The sequence below is a fragment of the Neoarius graeffei genome, chromosome 6 (genome assembly GCF_027579695.1).
Source record: "Neoarius graeffei isolate fNeoGra1 chromosome 6, fNeoGra1.pri, whole genome shotgun sequence".
Classification (NCBI taxonomy): Eukaryota; Metazoa; Chordata; class Actinopteri; order Siluriformes; family Ariidae; genus Neoarius; species Neoarius graeffei.
The window spans coordinates 47060877-47077058 of NC_083574.1; the positions used below are offsets into that span (position 1 = coordinate 47060877).

Consider the following 16182-nt stretch of genomic DNA (forward strand, 5'->3'; position numbering starts at 1 on the left):
TCTTAAATGCATTCATGTTTTCCTCTGTCCTCAGTTGTCTATATATTGGTCTTGTATCTGGATGATTTCCTTTAAAATTGCCGTCATAAACTGTAAAAACTGGTAGGTGGTCACTGATGTCAATGATAAGTAATCTGCTCACAGTATTGTTTTCAATGTCATTAGTGAATATGTTGTCGATTTAATGTGGAACTATATAGAGTTGAGCCGGATACTCGGCTGAAACGAGTATCCGGTATGGATAAAGCACTTTTGCCGAGTATGAGTATTATACGAGTAGTACGAGTCAATATCTGTGCTCGGCCTGAATGAAAATCCTCACACAGCGTTACAGCACCCCTCCCCTACACACACCGCTCTGCTCACTCACACAGAGAACAGCTCTCTGTCTCTCCCTCAGTCACTCAGGTTCGCGGCTCTTTTCTGTTAATGTTTCGGGTTTCTTCAGCTTCAAGTTTGTTTTTATTTCAGTTTGTACTTACTTATAACCAGTAGAGTTCTGGTAAACGTGGGCTCATTCAGATGTGGTGCTTGGTAAAAAGCGACTCGCGTTGTGTCTCTGCCTGTCGGAGATTTTTTTTCTTTTTTTAACCGTTGGTTAAAAACAGTTTTTTTTTACTTCACGCATTGAGTGTCTGACACTTTCTTGCTGTAATTCATGTAAAAATAAAGGTAGTAGTGGTATAAGTAATACAAATTAAGCTACACACACACACACACACACACACACACACACTCTCTCTCTCTCTCTCTCTCTCTGCTGGTCGTCAGAGTTTTTTGTTTTTTTTTAAACCGGCAGTTGGCTCTAACCAGTTTTATTTTACTTCACGCACTGAGTGTCTGACACTTTCTAGGTAGTAGTGGTATAAATAATATTACAAATTAAGCTACACACACACACACACACACACACACACACACACCTGGTGTGGAAATAAAAAAAATAAAAAAAGAACCAAAAAAAAAAAAATCACACTGATCATAAAAAAATTAAAAGTTAAAAAAAGAAAGTTATGTTGAGTATGAAAACTCTTGTTCATTACATTTCATTTCATAATTGCAACCGCATGTGTTGTATTCATTGTTGCAAAACTTGTTCTGTAAATAGTTCGTTTGCTCTCGTGATCAAAACCATTGATCTGAAGCTCAGTGCTGATGCTGTCCTGTAAATAGTTTTCTAATCAGCAATAAATATAACAATTTCTGATCAACCCATATCAATTGCATGCTTAAAATAACATACTGGTTAAAGCCCCGCCCGTTTCAAGACAACCAGACCCACTTCCGGGTTAAATCCCGCCCACTTCTGGGTTAGGCCCCGCCCACTCCGAGTACGGATACGGATACAGATAATTCATATGGTTAACAGATACAGATAATGCTGTACTCGCTCATCCCTAGAACTATATGATGTGATTCTGCTAGGTTTGGTGATTTTTGGATAAAGACTCATACTATACATTGTATGAATGAATTCGTCAGTCATTTTATGCTTCTTAGGATTTAAAAGGACAATATTAAGATCACCACAGATGAAAATAACTTTCTGATTCATCCTCGAAAAGATGCCTCAATCCAGTCTTTAAATAAGTCCATACTAGAACCTGGTGTTCTATATATACAGCTGATTATTACATTATTGTTTTTTTCTGTACAGATTTCAATAGTTATACATTCTAACAGATTGTCAATTGCAGTTGAAATATTTTCCAATATCCTATAATCTAAATTTTTGTCCACATATACAGCCACACCTCCTCCGCCTTTGCTCTTCCTGTTTATATAATTGAGTTCATATCCATCCATCTCAAAATCCATCCCCTTATCAGCATTGATCCAAGTTTCTGATATTGCAATAATTTTGAACGGTTTTGTAAACTAACTTAAGTAGTCCTTAATGTTATTAAAGTTTGCATACATGCTTCTGCTGTTGAAATGGATTATGGATAATTTGTTGTCAGTTCTAATGGTCTGATTGTACTGTTCGTTTGTATAATAATAGCAGTTGTCATTAATATTGAAAAAGAAGTTGTTGTCCGGATCTATATCGTTTTCTACATCCAGTAAATTATAATCGGAATATTGAAAGGTTTTTAGCTCCATATTGTTATGATCAGGAATCCTTTGAGATGTGCCATCATTAACTCCAGATACAGGTGAATGAGTTATTTCCGACGATGTCATGGTTGTGTGCTGTGAAATGAGTCATCATGCCTTACAGTCCAGTTTATGGTGATTATTGGTACCTGTCCAGATCCTCCATGGTCTTGGTGATCACAACCTTGGATTGCTCTGGCGTTCCATTAAGCTTAATGAATATTTTACAATTATTGGTCCATGTCCATGTACTGGTCCATGTCCAGATTGGTCCAATCTTTCCCTGTCTTTTCAAGTTGCGTGCCTTTCTTGCAATGTCAGAGTTTCGTTTTATGAGATGCTTATTTATGAAGACGTCTGTCCCTTTCAATTTCCTTCCCTGTTTCAGCAGTACAGTCTTGTATTTTCTGTTTATGAATCTCATGACTACAGCCGGTGTATTTCTGTCATTTCTCCGGGGCAAAGTATGGCATGCCTCCACGGTGTTTAAATCCACTTCAACGCCCTTTGAGTGGAGGAAAGCAGCCACCTGTTGCTCTGTCAATCTGTCATCCTGCTCACCGGGCTCCACCCCGTTGTCAGTGGTCACTGCCCGGGCATATGACCGGGGTTTGATGTGGAGCCCGGTGATAATCACATCCTTGATCCTGGAGTACTGCTCCAGATCCACCACTCTGTTCTCCAGTTCCGCCAGACGCCGGTCTTTCTCGGCATTCTGGATCCGGAGAGCCTTCACCTCCTCCACCAGCTCCAGGATGCCTTTCTGCTGCTGTTTAACAGCAGAAATCTCCTTAATCAAAAACTCGAGGGTCGTCTTGAATTCCTCGCCCTCCTCTGCTGTCATTGCCCTCTTCGGCGGCATGCTGCTGCTAGGTAACGCTGCCCAACGCCGGGTCAGCTATTTGCCTAGCCCCGGCTAGTTAGTTTGCAAACTAGCCAATTATCGTGCAAATCCAAGTTCCAAATCAGTGTCGTAAACCAGGCACTGTCCACTGGCCAAAATCCAAAATCACTAGTCGAGAATCAGTAGTCAAATTAACTTAAAAATATAATCCGAAGCCAAGCACCATCTCATCTCACCTCATCTCATCTCATTATCTGTAGCCGCAGAACATTATCTGTAGTCGCAGGCAAGCTGGAGCCTATCTCAGCTGACTATGGGCGAAAGGCGGGATACACCCTGGACAAGTCGCCAGGTCATCACAGGGCTGACACAAAGACACAGACAACCATTCACACTCACATTCACACCTACAGTCAATTTAGAGTCACCAGTTAAGCTAACCTGCATGTCTTTGGACTGTGGGGGAAACCGGAGCACCTGGAGGAAACCCACGCGGACACGGGGAGAACATGCAAACTCCGCACAGAAAGGCCCTCGCCGGCCATGGGGCTCGAACCCGGACCTTCTTGCTGTGAGGCGATAGCGCTAACTACTACACCACCATGCCGCCAGCCGAGCACCAAACACGTTTAATTAATGGCTCTAAATTGACTGTAGGTGTGAATGAGTGTGTGAATGGTTGTCTGTGTCTATGTGTCAGCCCTGCGATGACCTGGCGACTTGTCCAGGGTATATCCCACTTCTCGCTCATCGTCAGCTGGGATAGGCTCCAGCTTGCTTGCATCCCTGTAGAACAGGATAAGCGGCTAGAGATAATGGATGGATGGATATTATACTTAGACAAAACATCATAGAAAAGCCAATGACACAGTTGAAAGTGTTGTTTTACATTTTATATCTAATCACTAATTTCTGTGAACTTATTTCACCCCGCAAACCACATATCATGACACAAAACTAACTAACTAAATATAATTGTCGTGGCAGAAGTGTTCGTTGTCTTTTCTGATGTTTTGACAGGACTAACCGGACTGTGACTGCGCAGTATTATTGACTTGAATCGGTCTGCGTAAATTGAACGCACCTATAAACGCCTCGATGTTGTGTCACGTGACTTCTAGCAGTGTTGTTGAGAGACCAACATGGCGCAGGTGGATTAGTGCTGCTTGACGATTTGGAAGAAGACAACCAGAGGGATAAAAATTATTTCTTTTTTTGGAAAAGCTCGATCTTGTACAATGCAAGGGTGAAATGGTCTCAATCTTGATTTGGATCACTTCTACTGCTTCGTTGATGACTAAAAGGCGACCAGGACGCAGGAATACTTTCAACGCCATTCATAAACATTTCTATAGGACTTCAAATCCCTGAGTGTTGTTGTTGTTGGATATTTAAAACAATTGCTTACAGCAGAGCATCGCTGGTAAAGTGAAAATGAGCAGTGATTTACCTAAAGGCGTGGATAGATTCAAAGAGGAACACAGGAAGGTAATGAATAATCATTTAAGCTCTGTGCACATTGTGTGTGTGTGTGTGTGAGGGAGGGAGGGTTAACTTGTAGCACCAATCTTTATTCTGCTTCCACGTTAAAGGAATACAAATTACTACCATTTGCACAGAAATAATCCTGAAATATGTGTTTTTCTAGATTGTTCTAAACTATCACGTGTTTTCCTGCTAGCTTGGCTCGCCACATGGGAAGATGATGCTAATGCTACTCAGGCTTTCTTTTTAGCCAGTTAGTTACAACAGTGTATTCTTTCTCATCTCATCTCATTATCTCTAGCTGCTTTATCCTGTCCTACAGGGTCGCAGGCAAGCTGGAGCCTATCCCAGCTGACTACGGGCGAAAGGCAGGGTACACCCTGGACAAGTCGCCAGGTCATCACAGGGCTGACAGACAATCATTCACATTCACACCTACGGTCAATTTAGAGTCACCAGTTAACCTAACCTGCATGTCTTTGGACTGTGGAGGAAACCAGAGCACCCGGAGGAAACCCACGCGGACACGGGGAGAACATGCAAACCCCACACAGAAAGGCCCTCGCCGGCCACGGGGCTCGAACCCGGACCTTCTTGCTGTGAGGCGACAGCGCTAACCACTACACCACCGTGCCACCCTGTATTCTTTCTGTCATGTATATTTAATCCTTGTATATTCCAGAGCAATATGAGTGAGACTCACACACTCCTTTTCCACCAAATCAGTTCCAGGGCTGGTTCGGGGCTGGTGCTGGTTCACAACTCGTTCAACTTGCGAGCCAGTTGAGAACCAGTTTGCTTTTCCATAGCTCGCGGTGCTAAGCGGAGCCACGTCATTACGTCGCTGTATACGTCAGTTACGTCGCTACGTTTACATAAACCTTGGCGCGAATATCAAAGCAAAAACAACACGGAAGAAGAAGCAGCAGCAACAACAATAATAATGGATGACTTCGCGTTTGTACAGCTGCTGCTTCTCGGCGCTTAAAAATGGCGATCTTTCACGGTCTTATTGTTGTTGGTCTTAACTCCGCCCCCCGCTGACGTAAGCGGTTCTTTCCTCTGGCCCAGCAGAGTGTTGGTGCTAGCCTGGAACCGGTTTTTCTGGCCCCAGAGCCAGTTCTTTGTCAGTGGAAACAGAAAACCCGGTTCCAAACTAAGCACTGGCTCCGAACCAGCCCTAGAACTGCTTTGGTGGAAAAGGGGCAACAGAGGAACTACTTCTTCTCTTTGTGTCTGTGTGAACATGAAAAATTCAACATCTAACGTAACTCAAGTTCAAGATCAAATCAGGGACACTGGATCTGTGAGGTGGCAACTGCACACTTCTGTCAGTTCATTAGAGGACAGGGTTTTCTTGGTCGGCCTATACAATGCGTGGAATATAGTATAATGTGCAGGATGTGTTCTATAATGTATCAAATATGTATATATTTGAGTGTGACTATGATTTGATTTATTAGCTTTGCCATAGCAAGATCTGTATATGTACATACATTATGGCTGGGAAACCACTACAGCTTGCGCCAATTACAGTGGCCTAATTGTACCAAATCTGCATGTTGTTGAACTGTGGGGGAAACCAGAGCACCCGGAGGAAACCCATGCAGATACGGGGAGAACATGCAAACTCCACACAGAAAGGCCCCTGTCGGCCGCAAGGTTCGAACCCAGGACCTTCTTGCTCGAGGCGACAGTGCTAACCACTACACCACACAGGAATACAGTGTAGAATGCATATATTTTAAAGTGTGTTAGAACATCCATCCATCCATTATCTGTGGCCATTTATCCTGTTCTACAGGGTTGCGGGCAAACTGGAGCCTATCCCAGCTAACTATGGGCAAGAGGCGGGTACACCCTGGATAAGTGAACAGATCATCGCAGGGCTGACACAGAGACAAACCATTCATACTCGCATTCACACCTACGGTCAATTTAGAGCCACCAGTTAGCCTAACCTGCATGTTTTTGGACTGTGGGGGAAACCGGAGCACCCGGAGGAAACCCACACGGACACGGGGAGAACATGCAAACTCTGCACAGAAAGGCCCCCGTTGGCGACTGGGCTCGAACCCAGGACCTTTTTGCTGTGAGGTGACAGTGCTAACCACTACACCACCGTGCTGCAGTTATGGAACATAGTGGAAGATTTGTTATAGACTATAGTGTAGTGTGTTTTATAGAACATAACATTAAATGTGTTCCAGAATATAGTGTAGAATGTGTTAGTGTGTAGAGTGTATTTGGAATATAGTGTAGTGTGTTTTATAGAACATTGTGTTACAGAATATGCTGTAGATTGTCATGTAATATAGTGTAGAATGTGTATGGAATCTAGTGTAGAATCTGTATTAGGGCAGTGGGCATGTGCTGTCCTTGACCGCCATGCAATGGAGTAGTAAGGCATCTGCTTCCATCCACTAGCCTGGGGTGGTGCCTTGAGCAAGCACTAGCAACTCCTTGTTCCCCCGGTTAGGGTTATGACCGAAGACCGGACTTGGCAGACTGTGCGGAGGAGACCACCACCTGGTGGTTCAATGGGCAGGAAGGTGGACCCAGCAAAGCATTTGTGGAGCGCAGTCAGGGCACAGTAGAACACTGTTGGCCATCCACTGCATCCCGACCTAGCTCTGGCCGTCTTGATCCTGTCTTGCTTCTGAACTCAGTTAGGTTGGGATGAGAGAGTGAGGCTGACTGCTGTGCAACTCTTCCTCACTCTAATCCAAGTCACGCACAAGTCATGCCTTCAAATTCAAGTCCCGTGGCTATGGGCAAGTGGTGAAGCAGAGGTGTGGAAACAGTGGAAGCTGTAGTCACGAACCTGCACACAGGTGACCCAGGGCATAGGGTTGCTCTCTGCTGGAATGAACAGGGCTTTCCACTAAGGCTCATACTAGCCAGCCATGACAAATAAGTAGCCAGCCGGGGGGGTGGGTAGTAAACACAAAAAACTCCTGTGCACGCAGTTCCCAGGATTAAATGTATTTTCCACAGACCATTTATTTATTCACTTTACTCAAATACAAAGTAAAATGGCAGTAAATCTTCTTTCTTTTCTTGTATTCAACTGACAAACTGAGGTTGCAGGTCATTATAACGTGTTGAAGAACAGTCAGAGCGACAAAAATATAACCTAAAATGTACAAATAAAAATACTCTGCAGTATTTACTAAATCACATACTGCAACAGTAACAATATAACACATGTAGGCCTACGTTAATTATGGTATAAGTGCTACCATTGAAATAAATAATCTGAGAAAAAAATAATAATAATTGGCAACAATGAATGTCCCTTTTGGGATGAATAAATTAATCTGAATCTTAATACTATTCTGAAGCACTTCAACTGACCACCACTTCTCTTCTTTAAGAAGCCTTCCAGAGTCTGCTGATTAAGTTTTCTTTTAGGTGGCATCTTTCACACACCTATGGGCAGGAATAAACAATGAACATGAACATTCAAAGCAGGAGAGCATTATTCAAAAACCGTTCTGTAGCGAGAATAGCGTGTGGGTGGAGCACAGAGGACGGCAGGACAGAGATCAAGGTTCTCAGAAGGCTTTATTGCCGAACTTTTCAGTCTAACAATATTTAAACCAATAGGCAGAGACACGCGCGCACACACACACACTGTCGTCTCTGCCGGGGAAGAAGCTCCCTTCCGCTCTCCCTTTCCCTCCTTAAGTAGGGCGGTTTACTGGGGAGAACACACACAAAACACAGGTTAATTACACTCAGGTGTAGCGATTCTGCCACTTACCTTCCCCAACTCCGCCCTCCTGTCACAGACCGGCGCTTGACCACACCCCCGCTGCCACACGTTCTTAGTATTATTATTATTATTATTGTTAGCCTAAGTATGCCTGCATAATAGACAAGCTATATTAATTTCTCAGACATCTGCTCTATTATTATTATTATTATTATTATTATTATTAGGGGCGGCACGGTGGTGTAGTGGTTAGCGCTGTCGCCTCACAGCAAGAAGGTCTGGGTTTGAGCCCCGTGGCCGGCGAGGGCCTTTCTGTGCGGAGTTTGCATGTTCTCCCCGTGTCCGCGTGGGTTTCCTCCGGGTGCTCTGGTTTCCCCCACAGTCCAAAGACATGCAGGTTAGGTTAACTGGTGACTCTAAATTGACCGTAGGTGTGAGTGTGAATGGTTGTCTGTGTCTATGTGTCAGCCCTGTGATGACCTGGCGACTTGTCCAGGGTGTACCCCGCCTTTCGCCCGTAGTCAGCTGGGATAGGCTCCAGCTTGCCTGCGACCCTGTAGAACAGGATAAAGTGTCTAGAGATAATGAGATTATTATTATTATTATTATTACTACAACATATTGCATCTTTTTTATTCATTAGTGTATGCCAGACGCTAATGCACCAATGAAAACTGATTTGCGCACCGAAAATAATCAGTAATAGGCTATACAAGCTCACATATTGCATCATGAGGCGTTCCTGGCTTGTACATCTCTTATTTTCGGTGCATGGCACATTCACGCAACTGAGCATGCTATGAATTAACACAACGGTCTGCAATGGTGGCTACACAATTACACACTCAGCGAACATTTCTCCATTTGTGTATGCAAATACACTCCAACGACTCAGTTTGGTTTCATTTACAACCAGCGGTGTCTTTTGATGCCAGCACGTAATTGAACGAGAGAAGACTGGTTTACCGGAGACAAAATAAGCATTATCTCTGCTTCTGTTCCCTCCGATGTCGCCCCTTTTGTGTAACTCATCCGCATGTTGGGGCCGCGGATGAGTTACTCTCCCTTGATCAACGAAGTCGGCGGGGAAGTTGTGGTTATTATCGGTTCAAACAGCGCGAATTACAACTTAAATGAGTGCGGTTCAGTTTGACATTATTGTCAGTCTGTTAGATAAACATTTAATTTTATTAAAATCGAAAATTAATATTTAGAGCCTGTGGGCTACAAAAATAAGTCATTAAGTAGCCGGCTGGACTTAATTGTGTAGTCGGCTGTAGGTATGGCCGGCAGCCGGCGCTTGTGGAAAGCCCTGATGAAGCAGCAGTGGAGTTCGGCAGCCCCCTGGGTGTCTGAGTAGCCCTGTTTTAGGATTTGCTCTGCTCACCTCCATGGAGGAAGGGGTGAGAAAAGGTGCCCCAAACACAGTCTGCTTCACCTCACCCTGGCCAGTACACTGCGTCTGGTGGGGATCCCACTTAGCGGTCGAAATATGACAAATAAGAAAAATAAGGGAGTGAAAGTACTCAGCCTTGGCACATGGAACATGCACACTCCACTGGATAACATCAAAGCAGACAGGCTGGAGAGAAGAACTGCACAAGTCACCAGGGAATTAGCTCGCTACAATGTGGACCAGTGGTTACGTTAGACTTTTTCATTGTCCGTCATTTTGACGGACAGGGTCGTAAAAATTCCGTCATTGTCCATTATTATCTGTCATTTTATTTTAACTTTTAAATGACAATGTGTATAGGCTATAAATGCTATATATTTAATAACTTGTGTTTTCATGGACTCATTTTCATTTAAAAATTAATTCACAGAACAAGCTTGTAGTATTTAATCATTTATTTATGATGCAGAAAGATGAACAGAGATTCTGACGTTCGGTCACTTGTGAACCCATTTTCCCTCCGCTAAAAACATTGCGGCTGTTGTGCCTTAACGGGCATATGAACAATGTTATTTTACAACGTAGCAAGACAATTGCAGTTAAAATATGAACAGTCCACTACAACGATTTAAGTGACGATCTAATTTGACCTGTTTGCGTGAGCTCAAACCTTCCTTTTGGCCCGCATGGATTTAAATTGGGAGCTCGCTTGTGCATAATCAAAGTCGTCAATGGAGACTGCTGCCGAGGCAATTGTCATTAAATTTTGCGTCTTTGCCTCGGACAGACGACTTCTCATTGACGTTTTAATTTTATTCTGAAGGCTGAACCCGCGCTCTGCTGCGACACTGGAGACTGGAATAACCAGCGCCACTTCAGCCAAAGTTCTGAAGTCGGGAAACATTTCTCCCAGGGAAGTGATCAGAAGCCGGCAAGAGCCTCTGAAAGTTGGATTTCCCGACCCTGCTAGTACTCTCTTCATAGGGAGGAAATCCTGCAGCATGCGGTCTTTCTGCACCAGTGGTGCAGCTGCACCCCGCGTCTCGGCTCGGCGGAGCCTGGAACCTGACACGGAAGGTCTTAAATAAAAGAAGTTATGTTTAAATGTTAGTTTGTCTACCCGTGCTCTCATTAAAATGATAGTTTAGCACAGAGGTCACCAACCCGTCGATCGCGATCGACTGGTCGATCTCTGAGGCTTTCCCAGTCGATCTTGGGGGATGAGGAAAGAAATTGGAAGATTATACAGAAATACACTGCAGTCTATCTGATTGGCATTCATATTACATGTCTTCCGATAGGCCCACTACAGCTTTCCCCCTCTGTGTCGCAGGGTTCTTTTTTTTTTTTAACTCCTGCTGCTTACGTCTTACGTCTCTGAGCGTCGTCACTATGGTGATAGCCTCGCAATACAGTTCAGGGTTCTCCACGAGGGGTTTTAGAGGTGCAGGCCGCCCCCCTTTCTGTGATTCCTGCCCCCGTTTAATTTCTGCAGCCCCTTTACAAAAGGAAGCATGATATTGCCTATAAAACCGTGAGGATATAACCTGGCTGTCAGTGTTACTGTAGCTCTTGAAGTGTTTCCGCGGAGTGGTGGATCGGACTCGAGCCTGGCATGAACCGCTCCGACGTGCTATAATGACACCAATCTATCACCAGCCAATCAGGAGACTTAATCAAACGCATCCCCCGCCCACCAATCTATCACCAGCCAATCAGGTGACTTAAACAAACGCATCCCCCGCCCACTCGTGTCCGCGTCTGAGACGTTCAGTTTTCACAGAAGTAGGAGAGAACATGACCGAGGTAAGACTGTGAGATAAATTAACGAACGAATAAGATAGGAATTTCAACATATAGGGCTCAAGTTTGTTACCATTAAATAAGCATTGCTTGTACAGTAACGTTATGTCGTTACAACGCTGACCCACTTTTAACGTGCCGAGTACCGACTGTAGCCGCTAACAAATGCTAATTAGCTTGCTGTCAAGTTTTTCCTTTGTCGAGCTTTAAGCGTAAGGTCATGGATGTTACTACTGCTTGTTCCTGCCATAATATGATACGTGATATGAACCTAACTATGGAGCACTTGCATGTGACGTCACAGCCGATCCAGATTGTGACGGATGCCATCGTGTCGGTCAAACGCCATATTCCGCCTTCTACTTCTGGTTCTACTTCTGCTTTTACTTCTACCTTTTCTTCTGGAAAACCCTACTATATACAATTCTACTACAACGGCTGCGGCTACAAGCTCTCCCTACCTGTGCACGTTTTTTATGTTTTTTGTGTGTATTTTTGCGTGTTGTTCGTCTGTACCGGACTTCAATATCCACTGCAACCGTATGGACTTACTGGACATTGGTTTCCAGCAGAAAATGACGGTTTGTAGCGATTTCCATCGCATGCACAACATTCCGGACAAGAAAAAAAAAAAATATATATTCCGGATGAGATAGCGAGACCAGCGGGGTCTCCGTGGATTGTTATCGGAAGCAAAGCGAAGGAGGCGGCGCCGGGAGCCGAAGCAAAAGCGAGGCTACAGGCAGAGCCGGCCTGTTGACTAAGCTCAGAAAACAGCCACTCAAATCTCCACTGCCAAGCCTCTACCTCTCCAACGCCAGATCCATGTAAACAAGACGGACGATTTGGAATTACCTTATTCTATTCTATAATCGGCTGGTCAGTGCTATACTCAATACTTAAGTGACATACCCATCCAGTGAGGATTATTTTCTTGTTTACAAGATGCCACATCTGACTCGCTGACAAATCCTGAATTTCTGTAAAGATAACTGTGCAGAGATTTATAAGCACGCAGTGCTTCACCACTGAACAGCGAGGGAAAGTTAATGAGGTAATCATACACGTCCGGGTATTCCGCTGGCAGTTCAAAATCCGGTCGTGAAAACTCCATCCGGTAAGCCATAAGGGTCACAAATCTGTAGATCATTTATTTTAGACATATATCTAGTTATCTGTTCATTAGAAAAATGAGTTGTGTAGTCCGTCGGTTGAAATTGATCCATTCTGTACACGAGTGCAGCAGTATTCAGCGGTGTTTTTGACCGACAAGATGGGGGTTGTGTACTTTCCGGTCACGTGACTGCAAGATCTCTATAAGGCACTCACTGACCGTGTTCAGTCACAGCCATCACATTGACTTGAGTTGCATGATGAACTGTAACCTCTGTAGCATGACAGCAGTCATTGGTAGTAGTATCATTGCAAGTTCATATTTGTCTTTATTGTGTATGTATGGTTAAAGAAAATCAGTTCATGTTGAATTGAAGTTGTCATTTTGTCACTTAAGTTACAATTTGTGATATATCATCATTGTGTTGTAATTTCAGTTGACAATTTCTATTTTATGTTGCTGTGAAATTAATTAATTTAGTGTTACAATACAAACAAGACAGTGCAACTGATGTTAACAGTTCAGCTTTCTCATTACAATATTATTAATTGATATTAATAACAATCTGAGTCATTGGTGGTTCATTCATTCTGCTCACTACAGATATAGGCCTATATATTTTTTGTGTATAGTTAATTTCCATTGTATGTTGTACTGAAATTAAGTCATTTAGTCAGCTCTCACAAGAAATTAAAAAGTTGGACCAGGGTCTTAAATCTTATTCAGTTAAAATTAGGCTAAATAAAAAGCCTCAACTTGAAACAGTCTAGTCTGGATTTCTTTTTCTGTCAACGCTTCAAGGGGTAGATCTTGCTTGCCATCTAGGCAGAGGTTAGGGATCTCGGGCTTAAAAAGGTTGATGACCACTGGTTTAGCAGATATTCGAGCAGTGATGTTCCTAAGCTTGCTGGGGAAGAATACAATAAATCGGCATTTGTTTCATTTTAAAAACAAGAAAACAACTAGCCTAAATGAGCGCTATTGTACAGGCAGGGAAACGACACAAACAACCCAATGCATCTCTTTTTTTAATGGCAAAAATGACGTGTCTTCTGCAGAGAAGGGAAACATTAATACATCTCACTGTGCTAGTGGTTAGAAAAGTCAGAGCGCGGTCAGGAGCGCGATGGGGGGAACAGCCTTGCGCAGTGGCTACAGTGTATACATGAGTAGCCTGTGCACTGAACATCAAGACTGCCGCAACGTCGGCTCAGATTGAAAGTGACGGCAGTGAAGACTATGTATACTGTATGGAAGAAAACTCTGCCACAACTTGCCAATCATTTCAATTGTGTGTTTCATTATGTTTTATTATTGTTATTATTAGGCTATTATTGCTTTTGGTAATGATAACGGTAAACATCCGTCAAAATGACCGACGGCCTTCAGATTTTTCCGTCATAGCTAAAAAAAATCCGTCAATGACGGACAATTGTCGGTTAACGCGACCTATGATGTGGACATAGCTGCCCTCGGTGAAACCTGTCTGGCGGACAGGGGCCAGCTCATGGAACATGGTGGTGGTTATACCTTCTTCTGGAGTGGTCGTAGCAGCACTGAATGGTGAGAGGTAGGTGATGGATTTGCTGTAAAGTCCCACCTCACCCAGAAACTTACCAAACTCCCAGAGGGCATCAACGATCACCTGATGACACTTCAACTCCTACTTGGAGGCAAGAAGAATGTAAGGTGATTAGTGCTTATGCTCCCACAATAACTCTGAGGACATCAAGGATAAATTCCACGAAGAACTTGACGCCATCATTGCAGCAGTCCCACAGTCAGAGAAGCTCTTCATTCTTGGAGACTTCAATGCCAGAGTGAGGTCCGATCACCAGATCTGGGAAGGGATCATAGGAAGACATGTTACTGGCAGGTTTAACAGCAATGGCTTACTGCTCCACAGAATGTGCACTGCTTCCCAGAACGTGCACTGCTCATGATCTTATCATTACCAACACTGTTTTGACTCCCTACCCATACCAAGACATCTTAGATGCATCCTCATTCCAGACTTTGGCATCTGATTGATTATATTATCACCAGAAAAAGGGACAGGCAGGATGTGGGAGTGACAAAAATCCACGTGTGGTGCCGACTGCTGGACTAATCGTCTCATTGTATCCAAATGCAAATTTCACATTCTGCCTGCTTGAAGACCCCAAGGCCAGAAGACTGCAAAGCAAATCGACATCTCCAGGCTGAAGAACAGCAAAATTGTGGAGGAATTCACCAGTGACCTGAATAGCAGGTTGCCTGATTAAATGCAGTCTACTCTTCTGCCCTTGAACACCTCGGACCAGCTACCCGCAAAAACCAAGATTGATTCAACGAGAATGGCAACGAGATACAGACTTGCTGTCAGAAAAACAACAAATGTTCAAAGCTCACCAGAATGATCCCTCTTCACAAGCAAAGAAAGTCGCCTTTGCCAACGTAAGGCAAAAAGTGCAGAGGAAGCTCTGTGAGATGCAGGATGCCTGGCGCAGCATGAAGGCTGACGAAATCCAGGACTATGCAGATGGCCGCGACAGCAAGCAATTCTATGATGCCCTGAAGGCCATCTATGGCCCCCAGCCGTCTGGATCTTCCCCTCTCAGTGCAGATGGGACCCAGCTACTGATGGAGAAGCAGCAGATCTTGGAGCGGTGGGCTGAACATTTCAACCATGTCCTCAACTGTCCTGCTGACATCAACAACGAGGCCATTGCAGACCTACCACAGGTAGAAATCAACTCAGACCTGGACAACCTCCCCACAGAAAATGAAGTCAGAAAGACCATCAAGCAGCTCTCCTGTGGTAAAGCGCAAGAATCGGATGTCATTCCTGCTGAAGTTTACAAAGCAGGAGGCCCAGCAATGATGCAGAAACTGACTGAGCTCTTTCAGTCCATGTGGAATGCAAGACTTATTCGTGACCTTTGTTGACCTGACAAAGTTCTTCGATACAGTCAGTAGAGAAGGCCTATGGAAGATAAAGAAGTTTGGCTGTCCCAGCAAATTCATCATGATAGTGTGGCTATTCCACAATGGTATGATGGTCAAAGTACTGGATGATGGACATGAGTCACAGGCAATCCCAGTAACAAACAGCCTGAAGCAGGGCTGTGTTCTTACCCCTACACTCTTTAGCATGGTCTTCTCTGCCATGCTGATAAATGCCTTCCAAGATCGTCAAGATGGGATATGCCTCGGATACAAGACTGACAGCAGTCTGTTCAACCTCCGGCACCTGCAGGCCATCACCAAGGTTAAGGAGATGGTGAACTGAATGTCATTCAAGACTGATGATTGTGCCCTCAACGGATGTACAGAGCAGAAGATGCAGCACGAAATGGACTGTTTTTACAACCCTGTGACGACTTCGGTCCCGTACCCAAAAGACTGACGTAATGTACGTGGCCCATGCCTGGAAGGCCCTACCAAAAACCATAGAGTGACCGAGCAGAACATTAAGGTAGTTGACACATTCGTTTACCTGGGCAGCACCCTTTACTGAGTACCTGAACATAGATTTTGAGGTGAACAACAGGAATGCAAAGGCCAGTGCTGCTTTTGGGAGACTTCATGAGAATGTCTGGGAATTGAGAGGGCTCAGCCTTACCACTAAGCTGAAGGTCTACTGTGCTGTGATACTTACCACCCTACTTTGTGCCTGTGAGACCTGGACTGTCTACAGCAGACACGCTAAGCAGCTCAATTACATCCACTTGACCTGCCTGCGC

At 44.2% G+C, this 16182-nt stretch overlaps 1 protein-coding gene across 1 annotated transcript in view; it reads left to right on the top strand.

Moving 5' to 3' along the window:
* The first annotated feature begins 4072 nt into the window (after positions 1-4072).
* Positions 4073-16182, top strand: part of uri1 (URI1 prefoldin like chaperone) — a 36751-nt gene continuing 24641 nt past the window's right edge. Inside the window, exon 1 of the mRNA XM_060923731.1 lies at positions 4073-4429. Coding sequence (XP_060779714.1) covers positions 4376-4429 — 54 coding nt within the window. The 5' untranslated portion in view covers positions 4073-4375. The remainder of the gene's footprint in view (positions 4430-16182) is intronic.